Below are 15,873 nucleotides of genomic sequence, written 5' to 3' on the forward strand. Positions count from 1 at the left end.
GCTTGCTGGCAGATGGAACAGTTTTGGGAATTTTTTTTAACCGGGTCAACATGTCTGTGTGTTGTATTGTTTGGGATAATAGAGTATGTAGGAGTTTTGCACCTATATGAAACTGGTCACCTAGACCAGTAAGAATCTGCTGTACCTGTTTGCTGGGTAGGATTATTTTGTTACAGATATGGAACCAACCATTTTGTAGGGTCGCCCCGAGTTATATTAGGTTCTGTATTTCTTCTCTAATGTATGGGGGTGCCTCCAGGAGCATAGTTAGGAGGATTGTGGAGCTTTGAGCCTGTCTTTTGGCTTTGGTATCCACTTTATGATTTCCTAGAGCAGTGGAGTCCTTTTTTGTTTAATGTCCTTTGCAGTGGATGACCACTGCCCTTGCTGGGAGCTGAGCTGCTTGATAAAGTCTGAGAATGAGAATTTTGTTGATAATGAGAGGCTGTTTAGAGGTGAGTTATCCCCTCTTTCTCCAAATTGGGATATGTGAATGGATATTGTGAAAGGCATATTTAGAATCAGTATGTATATTAACTTGTCAGTCTTTGGCAAGGGCTAGGGCCCTGGTTAGGACTATGAGCTCCACTTGCTGAGAAGAGGTGCTGGGAGGTAGGGGTCCTAACTTCAGGGTGGAATTAAGTGTAGTGGTGGCATACTCTGCTCCTTTCTGGTTGTCTTTATAGGAGCTGCCATCTATGAACCACGTATCTGCTGGGATGGGTAAAGGAGTGTCTTTATGTTGGGGAAGGGGTGTAGTAATGAGGAGAGATGTTGAGTGCAGTTGTGTGCTTGTGCGTGATGCTGAGGAAGGGGAAGAAGTGAGGTGGGATGTAGGGGGAGAGGGAATTTGTGGAGGGTAACTTGGGGATTTTGGAATAACTGGGCATGTAGAAATTGAATTTGGGAGGAAGCCCCAGCGATAGCCTGGTGGGTTAGTAGACTAGAGGTAGAATGAGAGGAGTGAACTGTCATTTTAGCAAAGAGGACTAACTTGAGAGTTTCTTAACCAAGAATTGCTGCCACCGCAAGGGCATGGAGGTAGGCAGGTCATTCTAGAAAAGGGAAATCTAAGTGCCTGGAGAAGGAAGCTATGATTTGCTGGTCTGGTCCATACTGCTGTGTTAGAAGTCTGAGGGCAAAACCACTTTTGATGTCAGTGTATAGGAGGACGGGTTTGTCAGGATTTGGGAGAGCCAACGCGGAGCCTGTCTGCATTAAAAGACTTAAGGAGGATGGGGGGGTTGTCCAAAGGCTCAAACAAGTTGTCGGTGGTGGCCTTATATAGAAGTTTGGCAAGAGAACCAAAACTGGTTATCCAGGTTCTGAAAAAGTTGGCAAGGCCTAAGAAGGAGTGGAGTTCCTGCATGGTATTAGGAAGTGGAAAGGTTGCTATGAGGTCTTGCTGTTCTGGTGTTAGGTGCTTATGGGTGGGGGTAAGGGATTGACCAAGGTAGATGATCACGGTTTGGGAAAATTGTCCTTTGTTTTGCGACATGAGGTATCCCCCGTTGGCAAGGAAGTCTAAGAGCTGCTTGATGTGGAGTCGGGAGAGTTCCTCAGAGGGGCTGCAGAGAAGAACATCTACATACCATAAGAGGGTGCTTGGCGAGATGTCAAGTTGCTGTAAATCAGCAGCCAAGGCTTGCCTGAAGAGGTGGGAGCTATCTCGGAACCCCTGAGGCAGGACGGTCCATGTGAGTTGTTGGGTTATATCTTTGGTAGGGTCTGTCTAGGTAAACAAGTCTTGGGAAGAGGAGAGAGTGGGATGGTGAAGAAGTCATCCTTAAGGTCAAGGACAGTAAAATGGGAGGCCTGGGGTGGGATGTGGGACAGGAGGGAATAAGAGTTAGGGACAATAGGGATAATGGGAACAGTGGCCTTGTTTATTGCCTGCAGATCCTGAATAAGTGGTAGGAACTGTGGGGTTTTTTTTTAATGGCAAGGATAGAGGTGTTAGCAGTGGAGGCAGCAACACGAAGCAGCCTTGCATTTAGGAGGCAGTCTATAACGGGCTTGAGGCCACTTAAAGCCATGGGGTTTAGCAGGTATTGGGGTTTGTTGGGAACATAGGTGGGGCCCTTTAGGGTAACATAAAGCACAGTGTGTTGTGAAGCAACTGAGGGGTTGTTTGTGTCCCAGACGATGGGGTTTATTGATGTTAATAAGGGGGGGGGGTCATACTCTGGGAGGAAGGATTGGCCTAGATTTAAAAGGTGGTTGATAAGGCGGGCTTAGGACTGAGGTTAGTAAGGATTAAGGAGGCATGTAGTTTGGTGAGAATGTCCTGCCCAAGCAGAGGAGCTGGGCCATGGGGAAGAACTAAAAAGGAATGTGTAAAATCCCTGGTTTCCAATAAGACAAGTTAAGGGAGGGGTGGCTGGGTTTGTGTCACCTTGCTGTTTATTCTAACAACCAAGATGGTGTAGGGAGTTAGGAGCCCCGAATAGTCAGGCAGGACAGAATACATGGCCGCCGTATCAAGGATAAAAAGACAAGCTTACCTGCTACCAAGATGTTTACCCTGGTTTCTGCAGTTGTGATGGTGAGAGTTGGGGTTTCCAAACCCGGGCCCTGCTAGGCTGAGGAGATCTGGGACTGAGAAGCCCATTCCTGGGTTTGCCACAGAGGCAGGTGATCTTATCCCCTGGTTAGATGCCACTGGACAGTCATAGTTCCAGTGACTTGTATTTTGACACAGAGGGCAGGGACCCAGAGTGAGTGAGGGTTTGGACATTGCTTTGCCCAATGTCCTTCCTGGCTGCACCAAAAACAGGGACCTGGGGCTGTTTGTGGGTAAGAGCTTTGCCTATAGGCTTGCTCTATCCTTTGAAGGAATGTTCCAGGGTGTTGGCCAGTAAAGGATACTGCTTGTCCTCCCTTTTCTGTCTGAGTCTTCTGCTTTCTGTCCTGTCACTTCTTTTCCTTTTCCCTCTCCCTTAGTTTGAGCACATCCTGCCAGTTGTTGAATACTCAAAAAGTGACCTGGATGAGTTCATTTTGGGGTGTTTCAGGACCTTCTACTTTTTGGAGCTTCTTTCCTATGTCTGGGGCAGACTGTCTAATGAAATGGGTTTGTAGGAAGAGGCATCCCTCAGGGGAGGTTAGGTCTAGGTAGTATGCTTTTGGATAGATTTGGTGAGCTGGGTTTTCATTTGGACCTTGCATCATTTCTAGTGTTTTGTCATAGTTGACAGCTTTAAAACCTGCTTTACGCATTCCGGCCAAGAGACACTTAAGAAAATGGGACATTTTTCCAAGATCATGGGAATCTAGTTGATAGTCCCAAGTTGGAGGGGTGGCAGGAACCACTACCAACATGATGGGGTGATCGGCAGGTCGGTCAGCTTGGAGTTCATCGGCGTGGGCCATGGCAGCTGCCCAAATGTGGTTTTTTTCCTCGGGGGTTGAGGTGGAAACCAGGATGGTGGTGAAGTTCTGGTAGGTAAGGTTATAGGTCTGGTTTAGATATCTGGTTTAGATATCTAAATTCCTTAATAAACCTTGTGGGGTCTTCAGAGAAGGACCCAAGATGCTGCACGACATGGGAGAGGTCAGACAGGGCAAAAGGGACATGAACTTGCATAACTCCCTTTCTTTCTGCCACCTCACGGAGCAGGTAGAGGCCAATGGGGCTGCTGCTGTCAGGTGGAGAAGGAGATGAGGAGGAAAAGTCGGGGACTGGGTTAAGAGATTGAATGAAGGAAGGGGAAGGGTCAGAATCGGGGGGGAGGCTAGGACCATGAGGAATCTGGTGACGGGGGATCCAAAGAAAGTGTGGGATCAGCTGGGGCTGGATCATATGGAAGTGGGTGGTCGGCAGGATCGAAGGAGTCAGAGGGAGTGGAAGGAGGGGGAGCAACAGGGGACCAGAGGGCTGAGAAGTGAAAGGTTTCTTCTCTGGTTAATTGCTAACATAGGGAGGCTTGCTCTGGAGAGTCCAAAAGACCTGAACATAGAGAACCTTGGACCACTTCACCAACTGCCGGAGAAAGTTTTCTAAATCTGTTAGGATGTTGAAGTCAAATTTGTCATTTTCTTGCCATTGGCTTTGGTTGTCAAGAGGTTATTGAGACCAGACCACAGTTGAGAGACAAGTCTGAGAGCTTTAACATCCCCATTAAGTTGGAGAGGCCTGAGATTGTGTGCCAAACATCTGAGTGGGGTGTCCTTGGGTGGGAGCAACTGACCAATATCCATATTGGAGACAATAATTAGGATGATGCCAAGGAGGAAGAGAAGGGTGAGTGCAAGCCAACCTTCCCAGCCCTGTAATCTGTCAAGGTGAGCATCCCCATGTTGACTAGAAAGGGGAAAGCCTGGAGGCAAAATAGGCACTTAGTGGGCCCAGGCCTCCCTGGGGGGTCATCAGGGCTGGAGATGAGGGTCAGGGTTGACCCAGGAAGTTGGGAGACTCCAAGAGTGGTTCTGACTGAGTGCTCAGATTTAGTGCAGAATTGCCTGGGACAGTCTGAGAAAGACCAGGAAACAGAACCACCAGACTGGAGGGAGATGAAGATGAAGATTCACCCGATAATGCAGTGACTGGTGTGGAATGAAGATTAACAGTAGTTGGAGAGGGGATCTGAGGAAAGAGAGGGGGTTGGCAAGGCAGTGGTAAGCTTGAGCCACTGTCTCATGGACACATGAGCAACTCCAGGTCTGGAGACTGGGACCTCTCCAGGGCCTGGCCCAGTCAGGTAGGCTTGCCCAAACTGGTAGCCTAGTCCCGGGTTTTGGCACCAAAATGTAGGAATGGAGTCGTTCAGCTAACAGCTAAGATGCAGCGAGCTAAGAAACAATGATTTATTGGGGGTAAGCAAGCAAGGAGCCCCGCCGAGGGTGGTCAGGACTCCACCCAAATTGGTAGGGGAAGGGGCAATCTATTGAGGGGGGGCAGTGTGACCCCCATTGGCTGTTGGTCACCTGTGAGCTATTGGCCCTGCTTGGGACTTTCCATTGTACCTAAATTATTAATTTTGCAGAGCTTACACAGGATGCAGTATAGCCATTTAGAACATCCTGGTCTTGTTGTTCTTCAGGAAGCTGCACTCACAGGGAGGGCCTCATGGGATGTCAGTTTAGTTCCCTTCTATTCTCCTACACACTGCAATTGCCCTACTTTTGCCCTTGTCCATGAGTCTTCTTTTCTTTTTGCTTAATTCTTCAACCCCCTAACCTTTTTCTTAATAGAGGCCCTTTAACATTTCTTGCAGTGCTGGTTTTGTGGTAATGCACTCCTTTAATTTTTCTTGTCTGGAAGCTTTTTATTACACCTTCTATGTTAAATAATAGCCTTGCTGGATAATCATGTTTTATGTCCTTGTTTTCATCACCTGTGTACTTCATGTCAATTCCTCTGGCCTGACGTGTTTCTGTTGATAAATCACCTGACAACATTATGGGAAGTCTTTTGCGGGTAACTGTCACTACCTTGTTCTTTTAAAGATTTCGTTTTGTCTTTATTTTTTTGCATTTTAATTGTGATGTGTCTTTGTGTGGGCCTCTTGGTTTACGTGTCCTGGGATACTCTGCTGTTTGAACTGTTGTGACTTTTTTTCTTCAGCAATTCAGGGTAGTTTTCTACTATTATTTCTTCAAAGAACTTGCTCACTCTATTCTTCTGCTATCCCTATGATGAGGATGTTGTTATGTTTGACATTGTCCTAGAGGTCCCCTAGACCTTTTCCCCTTTTTAAAAAAAAATTTTTCTTTTTCTTTTAATGTCCTCCTTGGGTGCTCACTGTTGTTTGGTGCTGTAAATCACTGATTTGAACCTCTGTTTCATCTAACCTGCTGCTTATTTCTTCTAGCTTATTCTTCATTTCAGATATTGTATTCTTCATTTCTGACTCGTTCTTTATATAATTTCTATGTTTTCTAATGCTTACCATCTCTGTTTAAATTCTGAGATCATCCTTTCTTTCCCTAAGGTCCTTGATCATCCTTATAAGTACTCTTAAACTCTGAATCTGGAATTTTGGTTGTTTTCATTTATTTTATTTTTTCTGGTGAGGCGTCTTGTTGTTTTGTTTGGGGCATATTTCTTTGTCCTCCCATTTTGTCTATGCATCAAGTAGATTTGCTATGACTTTCAAACTGTTATGATGGCTTTATGATAAGGTGTGTTTTGGCATCATGGCACAGTGTTGCAGATGACCTGAATTTGATGCTCCAGAGATTGTTTTTCTGTTTTGTTTTGTTTTGATTTTTGTGGGTTATGTATACACTCTACTGTTGTTGAGTTTTGCATGCTGTTGGCCCTTTCATGGGTGGAGTAAACTCTTGAGGTTGGCTGACTGTAAGGTAGACCTCAATCATCATTTATGAGTCACTGTGCAGGGTCTGCCTCAAGACAGAGTTGTTCCTGGCAGGGTCTGGAGCCTGCTGGAATCCCTGTTTGGTGTGCTCCTTCAGTGGCTAGTTGGGTCCAGCTCCGATGCAGTCAGAAGTCATCACTGGATATGTTGGTTTTGGGTCCACTTGTGCAGTATTCTTGTGTAGGTCAATGTCAGGTGTGTGAATAACTGGCCTTTGGCTTTCTGTCTTAATTCATCACACTGTTTACTGTTTGTTTCTACATCTATTGGACCTGTGCATACATAGAGGGGCCAATCTGTGTATCATACAATGGTTTGCTTCCTCCAACTTAAAGCTGAGGGTAGATCTATATAAGGACGAAGGATCCCTGAGGTCTGCCTCTACATGTCAGCTACTCTGCCTCAACCTAAGGATACCTGGTCTTGCTCCATAGTCTTCCAACAAATGAGAGTAGACTGGACCCAGGATGACTGTCAGCTGCAGACCCTTTCACAGCACATGAGCTCAGTAGAACAGAATGATCAGTTTTAGGAAGATGGTGGGAGACTATTGGGTCTCCTACCTGGGGGCTTTGTGGTCAAGCAGCCAATAAGCTGAAAGTGGTGCCTACTCCACAGTAGCTTCCCCAGGAGCAGCATGCCAGAGGATCAGGTTGGATACAGCCAGCAGTTTCCTCTGCAGGAGCAATTTCATCAGGTCAGGGCCACTGGGGCCACAAGAGTCTCCATTGAGGCACATAAGAGGGGGCCACGTACATCATCCTAGTGTTAGACAACAGCCTCAGACAGAGACATGCTCCAAATGTCCCTGCTCTGAGCAGCCCACCTGTCCACCTTAGAAGTGAGCTCAGCATATTTGTGCTACTGGAACTTGGAAGGGCGAATCCAGTCTCCTGTTGAAGGTAGTGCTTGCAAGTCACTGTGAGGGGTGTGGCTTTTATTTCCTTTACTGGAATACAGCAAAGTGAGCTCAAAGATGAGATAATAGTGGCTCCCTTGTGATATAACAGCACAATATAGCACCTGCCTGGCTAATTACCACAGAAGCCTTTTTTAGAGACTGTGCTCGAGGAGTCAAAGCTCTGTGCAGTATTCTAATCACCCTTTGGGATGGCATTTAACTCGGCAGTCACAGGACTGATTCAACAGGTAGAGGGAATGCTGTCTTTGTGATCGAGGTGACAAATAATGGTCCCCATTCCAAAGCAGCACAGTTTAATCACTTTGATTCTCCCTTATAGATCTTCCAGGCAAAGATCACCCCAAAAGTCCTTCTTGGGAAGCAAGCACAACCAAATGCTGTTGTCAATAGTTGGAAGACCAAAGCAGCCCATTCCCAAGGCTGATGCTTTAAGGATAGGAGTGCTCAGGATTTCTTTCATTCATCCTTCTCTCCTGGGTAGAATGAAGCCCAACTGATTTTTATGAACACATTCATATTTTTATCTCTGTTGCTCTGGGTGTGGGAATACCTGCTGGCATTGAGACCCCATGCTCCTATGGGTAGGGGTTTTGTAGCTGAGTCTGCTTCTCAGTCGCAGCACTCATGTGTGCTGGGCGGCCCTTTCCTAGTTTCCACATTTTTCTAGTTCCTATGTGGCTTCTCTAAGTCCTTGGTTATAATAGTTATTCAGGTTGATTGCTTTATAATAAAGTTGGAAATCCAGTTTGCTGCTGGGAGCAGGTAAATGTAGCTCATACCTACTCTACAGCCATCTTGGAAGTTCCAATATGATTTTATTATTATATACTACAACATAAATCATAAAATATAGAAATTGATTTTATGCAACTCTAAATTTAGTGCATTAATATTTTCACTTTTCTCTTATAGCATTTTCGGTTAGCCTTGATTGACTGTAATCCCTGTACTATATCCAGTGTTGAAAGTAAGTATTTGTATATAGTTCTTTGTCTTTTTGAGGAATAGTCTACCTGTAAGATTTTTCAAATCATGACCACGAATACATTTTGTTGGTTATTTAAAACAATAACAAGAGGCACTAGACTAACTCACAGACTTCTGATTTGAGTATTTTTTTAAAGATCATCATAATTTCTTGAGAATTACAGTGATTCTGGTTTCTCACAGAACAGTAACACATAGTGGTTGCCTGCTTTGTGCTAGATATCACTTGTAGTTATTGTTATCTTGTAGTTTCTGTCTTTCTAAATGAAAAATTTATTACTTTTTTCTTTTAATGTCTTTGAGGATTTGTGTTCCATTATATTCCATATACCATGGCTACTCTTTGAAACTCTTACCTGTGGTTGTGAAATTGGGATGATCAAAAGTGTTCAAAGTAAAAAAAAAAACAAAACCAAAAACTGAATGGAAAATGTAATTTTATTTATGTAATTTAAAAATTATAATTTCTTTAAGTAAATATATATTATTTTTAGAGCTAGTACAATCAGTATATACAGTTAATATTTTTGAAAAGCTTTATGTGATACGAAACCTTCATTATAAGTTGTGCTTTATTCAGATATTTAAAAAATAATGTTTCTGCCCCAGCCAGTGTGTCTCAGTTGGATGGAGAGTCTTTCCCATAAACCAAAAAAGTGCAGATTGGATTCCTGTTGAGGGCACATATTTATGGTACAGATTTGCTCCCCATCAGGAACTTACTAGAATGCAGCCCATTGATGTGTCTTTGTCTATCTACCCCTCTCCCCCTTCTGTTCTTCTCTTCCTCTCTCTAGAAACAATGAAAGAAATATCTTCTTTTGAGGATTTTAAGAACAATGTTTCTGAATAGTTTAATATCAAAACGTTTTCTGGCAATGTCAAAATTTTTGTTAGTGTAATAGAAAATTTCCATGTTGAGCATTTTGCTGGTTGTATAAAATAGATTTTTACCTTACAAAAAATGATTTTATGAGACTGAGGCTATAAACATGGAGAAATTAATTTGTACCAAATAGTTATTTGATTTTACATTTTATTACAAAATTTAGGGCTAATGTTTTTATTGAATGGAACTGAGGGGTACCTAGACAGTATTCTTTATCAGGGTGTATAGAAGTTTCTAGAAATCTGGGAGACTCAGTAATGAGAGTTTTAAAACCTTCATTACCATAGGCTCACTGAATCAGAATCTGTAAGAGCTGAGCTTAAGAATTGGTAACTATTTTATACCTCTTAGAAAGAATGTTGTATTTATGCTCTTTGTTGAGAGAGAAGATGTTGGGAGGGAGAAGAAAGGGAGAGAGAAAATGAGTGATTTTGAAACTTAATCCCAAATGAGAGTTTTATGACTGTTGTGAGACCTTTCTTGGAAAAAAATTCATATACTTACATATCGTGCATATAATTTTCAAAATATTTACAGCTGGAACCTAACATAGAAAAGAAAGGAGATTTGTATTTAACAAATAAAAATAATATAATTCAGATGAGTAGAATTTAAATTATAATTATTGTGATTTTGTTTTGTTGATTATTTTTATGGTCTTTTTTGAATCACTCATGCATTCTCGTAATTGAGAATTGAGCATCAGGAAGAGTTTTTTTTTTTTTTTTTTTAAAGCATATTCTGCCTTTGTATGAGTTTTCAGATATACTTATTATGTAATCTTGCTTTTTAGGTGGTTTAAAATTTTTCTTCTTTAAAAGTCACCTAACTCTGAAGAACAAAAACTATTTGGAAAATTGCTTACTAAAAGAGTTCTGTAAACTAATATATTAGTAAAAAATATTTTACTAGTATTCTCCTGGTGTGTAACTTCTTCAGAAATGTTGTTTATATGGAATTTACTGTAAAAAAAAATTCTAAATTAAAAAGTCTATTCAGCTGTAGCTTTACTATATTTTTAAGATGATAGTACTGAATCACATGTTTGAAGATATATAAATGTAGATTGTTATACTTAATGCTGATTTGCATGTTGTAAACTTACTTATTGATAACTGTTAATGCTTTTTATGTATGTAAATGTTATTTGTATTAAAAATAAGGTTTAAATTATTATTTAATAATAACATAATGCTTTCTTTCAGCATGCTAATTATCTTTAAAAGATTTACTTTTGCATATTGTTTAATTAAAACCAAAATTACATTTCTAAATACAATATGTGATCTAGTTTTAGCATTTTTTAATGTATTTTTTCTTTTCTTTTTTCTTTTGTTCATTAACTTAAACCCAGCTGTATTATAATTAATTCCTTCCATTATCCTTTTTAGTTCAATTTCATATTGCCCACTTGTATGAAACCCAGGTAAGTGTTTAACTTACATTGCTTATATATGAATGAGAACTAACAACAGAATCCTCATCCATGCTCTAAGTGAAATTAAATTTCTAAGCAAAGTATCAGTGAATTTAATTGAGTTCTGGGTATATACCACTACATTTCTCATTGAAAGTGTTTGAAATTTTGTAAGAGCAATAGAGGAACTTAGGTCCATATTCAGTGACTATAGTTTTTATAATTATTTCAGCTCATTGTTACTTAACCAATTTCCCAAACACACTGTTGTATAATAGAAAATATAACTTAAAGTGATTTGCCTGTAATATTGTGTCATCAACAGACTGTAAAATGACTATATTTATCTTTTTACCATCCTAATTTAAATATCTAATTATATTTTCAAAATATTTATGGATGTATGTTATAAGGCATTGTCTTTGAATAATTTCTTCTGTTTTTCTCTAATAATGAAATAATATCTTCTTTAAACACCTTGTTGTTAATACAGTGTAGTCATTCTTTGCTATTATCATTACTTCAAGGTAGGTATTTGAAACTATTTTAGTTTAATTTTAGAAGAGTTACTATATAACAAATATTTTTGGTTGCTGAATTGAAAAGTACAGTAGCATACAAATATAGAGTCTCGTAGAAATAAAGTTTGTAGATGACTGAAGACAATTAAATGTAGAGTTTATCCAGAATGTATTTGAATATTTATTGTATTTTAATTGTGAGATATTATACACATGATAGTATTTTTCAGGTGTAAAACACTTTACATATTAAAAATTTTTGAATTTCTTTTTTGTTTGTTTTTAGTCCAAATATAAAATAATGGAGTGGGATAGATGTTATGCAAACTTTTACTCCAAAGGGGAAAGATGATACATCATTTATTATTTATGTTAAAAAAAATTTAAGTAACATAGTTTAAGATCATTTCAGTAGCTTGTTGCTAAACCCAGTTAATGGAGTAGATATCAGGGGGAGCTTTAAAAATATTACTATCAGGTTTCTGTAGCTCATCTCTCCCAGCCACCTTCTCCCTCACTTATATACCATAAATTCCCATATTTACTGAATGAGAATTGATATACTATCAAGGTATGAAATCCTGCTAATTGGTGATTCTTTGTATATTATAAGATGCATGTTAAAAACTTGCAATATTCTTTTATGATTGTCATAGATAATCTTATTTTTCAACTGAATATTTTTGTCTAAAGCTTTTTCCATAATTATGTAATTTTTTTTATTTTTATTGAATTTATTGGGGTGAAATTGGTTAATAAAATTATGTAAGTTTTTTTTTCTTTTTTTAATGTATTTTATTGATTATATTGTTATAATAGTTTCAACTTTCTCCCTTTAACTCCCCTCCACCAAGCATCTCCCTCCCCCAGCAATCCACCCGCCAAGTCAATACCCATGGTTCGTAAAAAATAATTATCCCTCCCTCTCATATATTAAGACCCTTTGTAATCTTATAAAGGACAATGGACGAAGGTCTCAAGCTCCTCTAGCTGCTTCAAGCAGCACATGGTCGTCGTCCTACCTACCCTTGGGTCCAGAAATTCCTAATAATAGTGGGGGTGCGGAGGGGAGGCTGGCCTTCCTACATAGAGAAGGATCGTGCAGACTCCAGGTCAGTTGGCTGTCTCTGGACAATGGTGTGCTCGGTTTAACAGGCTGGTATCCTTGTTGTATTCTCGGGGCAACAGATTTGGCAAAAAGGGTTAAAAGACATCATTCAATCCATAACTACTAGATGACAAAAGGCAGGGATTAATTTTTCAATGTTCCGCATTAGGAGGAAAAAAAAGAAAAAAAGTGCTTCTTTGGAGGAAAGTGTGCTAGGCATATCTCACCTGTCCAAAACCCTTTTGCCCATTATACTTAGTTTGGGCTGAGGGAAATAGTTTAGGTTCCCCCACTCTCAGACCTCTGTGCCCTTTCTGTCCAAGCCATTAGGATAGAAAAGAGAAACCAGTTTTAAAGTGAAGCCCACAGACCACCCCTTTCTTCACCAACCCAGCCATTTAGTTCAGTCAAACCATTGAGTCTCAGGAGGCAGCGCTGCAGAGAGGATTAAGTGAGGCCTATACGTACAGACGATCACTCAGGTAATGTGGTCATAGGCTTATGCCCTTTGAAAACAGAAAACACATGTTAATTTATGTAACATAACCCACAAACAAGTCTCTACATCTGTAAGACTGTCTTATTGGAAAGACATCTAGTTGCAAGGCACTTGACATTCTTCTTGCCTGCAACTTAAATATCTTTGATAATACCACAGACATAGTTTAACTTCCAAGTGAAAACATATTTTAAATGAAAAGAAACCTTAAAGATGGTTGTTAGCTGCACTACTTTACAGTCCACCACTGAGCATTGTGATTTTCCTTGAATCGCAATTTTTCTCCCTAGGATTACCCTCCTTGTCATTAAAGGGACTGCATTAAGTCTATTTATAATTTATCCTGTTCATTTGCATAAACACAACAAGAGCAGCAAATGGTCACTTATGATCTTTAGTTCTGCTTTGCTGGAACTAACCCAAGGAACATTTAGGGTGATCCTCAGTCTGCTCTTCAGGGCACAGAAGCTGGGCCACATACCTGGCATTCAGCCTTGCCTGTACACACCTGTCCTTTCCAAGTCTTTCTGGTTTTTCATTGTGCCTTAAGGTCCCTTCAAGCCATCTTTCAGGAAAACAACCTTCGTTCCTTCCCTGGAAAGATTGCTGTGGACCGCACAATCAACCATGGTACCAGGCCTTTTATCTCACAGGCTTTTATTACCTTTGAAAGTCATTCCCAGTTCCTCAGAGCTTTTTGGTAAAAAGCAGAGCCCAAGCATGGCTCCTTTAGGCTTGACATTCCAGTCAAAGACTTGGTAAAAAAAACAAACAAACAAACCTCTATTAACAACTGGTCTTATTAGTTTTATGCAAAGAAACTTATGTCATGACTTACTTCTTAAGAATGGCAAACTCTGGAGGGATTAGATAGGGACAAAAATATACTATGTGAAGGAAAATCATTGTCCTTCTAATATTCACTAAACTGGCATTTCCATTCTTCATATTTTCATTTTTCTCCCACTAAAAAATTTTTTTTTCATTAGAGTTGTCCCACTTTTTCCCCCCTCTTGCTTCCCTGCACCCTGCCCCTCCTTTACCCCACATTCAGTCCCCACTCAGTTGCCCCTGTCTGTGGGTCATTTATACATGTTCTTTGACTAGAGCCTTTCCCCTCTCACCCCACTCTCTCCCTCTCCCCTCTGACCTTGTTACTGTTAGTCTACTTTTTGTTTACATAGCTCTGGTTCAATTTTGCTCATTTGTTTGTGTTGTTCATTAGTTTCCTGTAATAGGTGACAGCATAAGGTGTTTTTCTTCCGTTGCATGGCTTATTTCGCTAAGCATAATTCTCTCTAGTTCCATCCATGTTGCTGCAAATGGTAGAAGTTCCTTCTTTCTTTCTGCTACATAGAACTCCATTGTGTAAATGTATCACATTTTTTTGATCCACTCATCTACAAATGGGCACTTAGGTTGCTTCCAGCACTTTTAAATGGTGCTGCTATGAACAATGGAATGCATAGTTCCTTTTGAATTGGTGTTTCAAGATTTCTCGGATATAATCCTAGCAATTGAATTGCTGGTTCAAAAGGCAGTTACATTTTTATTTTTTTGAGGAAATTCCAAACTCTTTTCCATAGTGGCTGCACCAGTCCGCATTCCCACCAGCAATGCACCAGGGTTCCCATTTCTCCGCATCCTCTCCAGCACAAGTTGTTTGTTGATTTGTTGATGATGGCCATTCTGACTGGTGTGAGGTGGTATCTCATTGTGGTTTTTATTTGCATCTCTCTGATGGCTACTGATGTTGAGCATTCTTTCATATGTCTATGGGCCTTCTGTATGTCCTCTTTGGAGAAGTGTTTGTTCAGGTCCTTTGCCCACTTTTTAATTAGGTTGTCTGTCTTCTTGGTGTTGAGTCGTATGAGTTCTTTATATATTTTGGAGATCAATCCCTTGTCTGAGATGTCATTGGCAAATATATTTTCCCATATGGTTGGTTTCCTTTGCATCTTGCTGATGTTTTCTTTAGCTGAGCAGAAACTTTTTAGTTTGATGTAGTCCCATTTGTTTCTTTCCTTTATTTCCCTTGCCTTAGGAGATATATCAGTGACAATGTTGCTACATGGGATATCTGAAATTTTCCTGCCTATTTTTTCCTCTAGGACTTTTATGGTGTCACGGCTTACATTTAAGTCTTTTGATTCATTTTGAGTTTATTCTGGTGTATGGTGTAAGTTGGGGGTCTAGTTTCATTGTTTTGCACGTCCCTGTCCAGTTCTCCCAACACCATTTGCTGAAGAGGCCCTTTTCACTCCATTTGATGTTCTTTCCCCCTTAGTCAAATATTAGTTGACCATATGAGCCTGGGCTTATTTCTGGGCTGTCTATTCTGTTCCATTGATCTATATGTCTGTCCTTATACCAGTACCAAACTGTTTTGATTACCATGGCCTTGTAGTATAGTTTGATATCAGGTATTGTGATTCCTGCTACTGTGTTCTTCCTCAAAATTGCTGTGGCTATTCATGTTCTTTTTTGGTTCCATATAAATTTTTGAAGTATTTGTTCTAGGTCTGTGAAATATGTTGCTGGTATTTTAATAGGGATTGCATTGAATCTGTAAATTGCTTTGGGTAGTATGGACATTTTAATGATGTTGATTTTTTACATCCATGACCATGGTATATGCTTCCAATTTTTTTTAAATGTTTTTTATTGATTATATTGTTACAACAGTTCCAATTTTCTCCCCCTTGCTCCCCTCCACCCAGCACCCCCGGCCCTAGCCATCCCCCTCAAGTCCATACCCCTGTTTCGTAAAAATTAACTATCCCCCCCCCCTCAAATATTAGGACCCTTTGTAATCTTGTAAAGGAAAATGGGGAAAGGTCTCATGCTCCTCTAGCTGCTTCAAGCTGGACATAGTCGTTGTCCTACCTACCCTTGGGTCCAGAAAACCCTAATAAGAGTGGGGGTGTGGAGGGGAGGCTGGTCTTCCCACATGGGGAAGGATTGTGCAGACTCCAGGTCAGTTGGCTGTCTCCCGTCAACGGTGTGCTGGTGTCCTTGTTGTGTTCTGGGGGTAACAGATTTTGCGAAAAGGGTTAAAAGACATCATTTAATCCATAAGTACTAGATGACAAAAGGCAGGGATTAATTTTTCAATGTTCCATATTAGAGAGAAAAAAAAAAAAAAAGGGCTTCTTTGTAAGAAGGTGTGCTAGGCACATCTCACCTGTCCAAAACCCTTTTGCCCATTAT

General features: G+C 40.4%; 1 protein-coding gene across 3 annotated transcripts in view; it reads left to right on the top strand.

Moving 5' to 3' along the window:
- LOC149990272 (lysine-specific demethylase 6A-like) overlaps window positions 1-15,873 on the top strand; it is a 355,815-nt gene that overhangs the window by 175,781 nt on the left and 164,161 nt on the right. For all 3 annotated transcript variants that reach the window (XM_090265492.1, XM_090265491.1, XM_090265493.1), the window contains exons 7-8: window positions 8,155-8,209; window positions 10,510-10,544. In XM_090265492.1, the coding sequence (XP_090121618.1) occupies window positions 8,155-8,209; window positions 10,510-10,544 (90 nt within the window). The remainder of the gene's footprint in view (window positions 1-8,154; window positions 8,210-10,509; window positions 10,545-15,873) is intronic.

The sequence above is a fragment of the Furipterus horrens genome, unplaced genomic scaffold (assembly GCF_987537825.1).
Source record: "Furipterus horrens unplaced genomic scaffold, mFurHor1.1.pri manual_scaffold_19, whole genome shotgun sequence".
NCBI classification, from domain to species: domain Eukaryota; kingdom Metazoa; phylum Chordata; class Mammalia; order Chiroptera; family Furipteridae; genus Furipterus; species Furipterus horrens.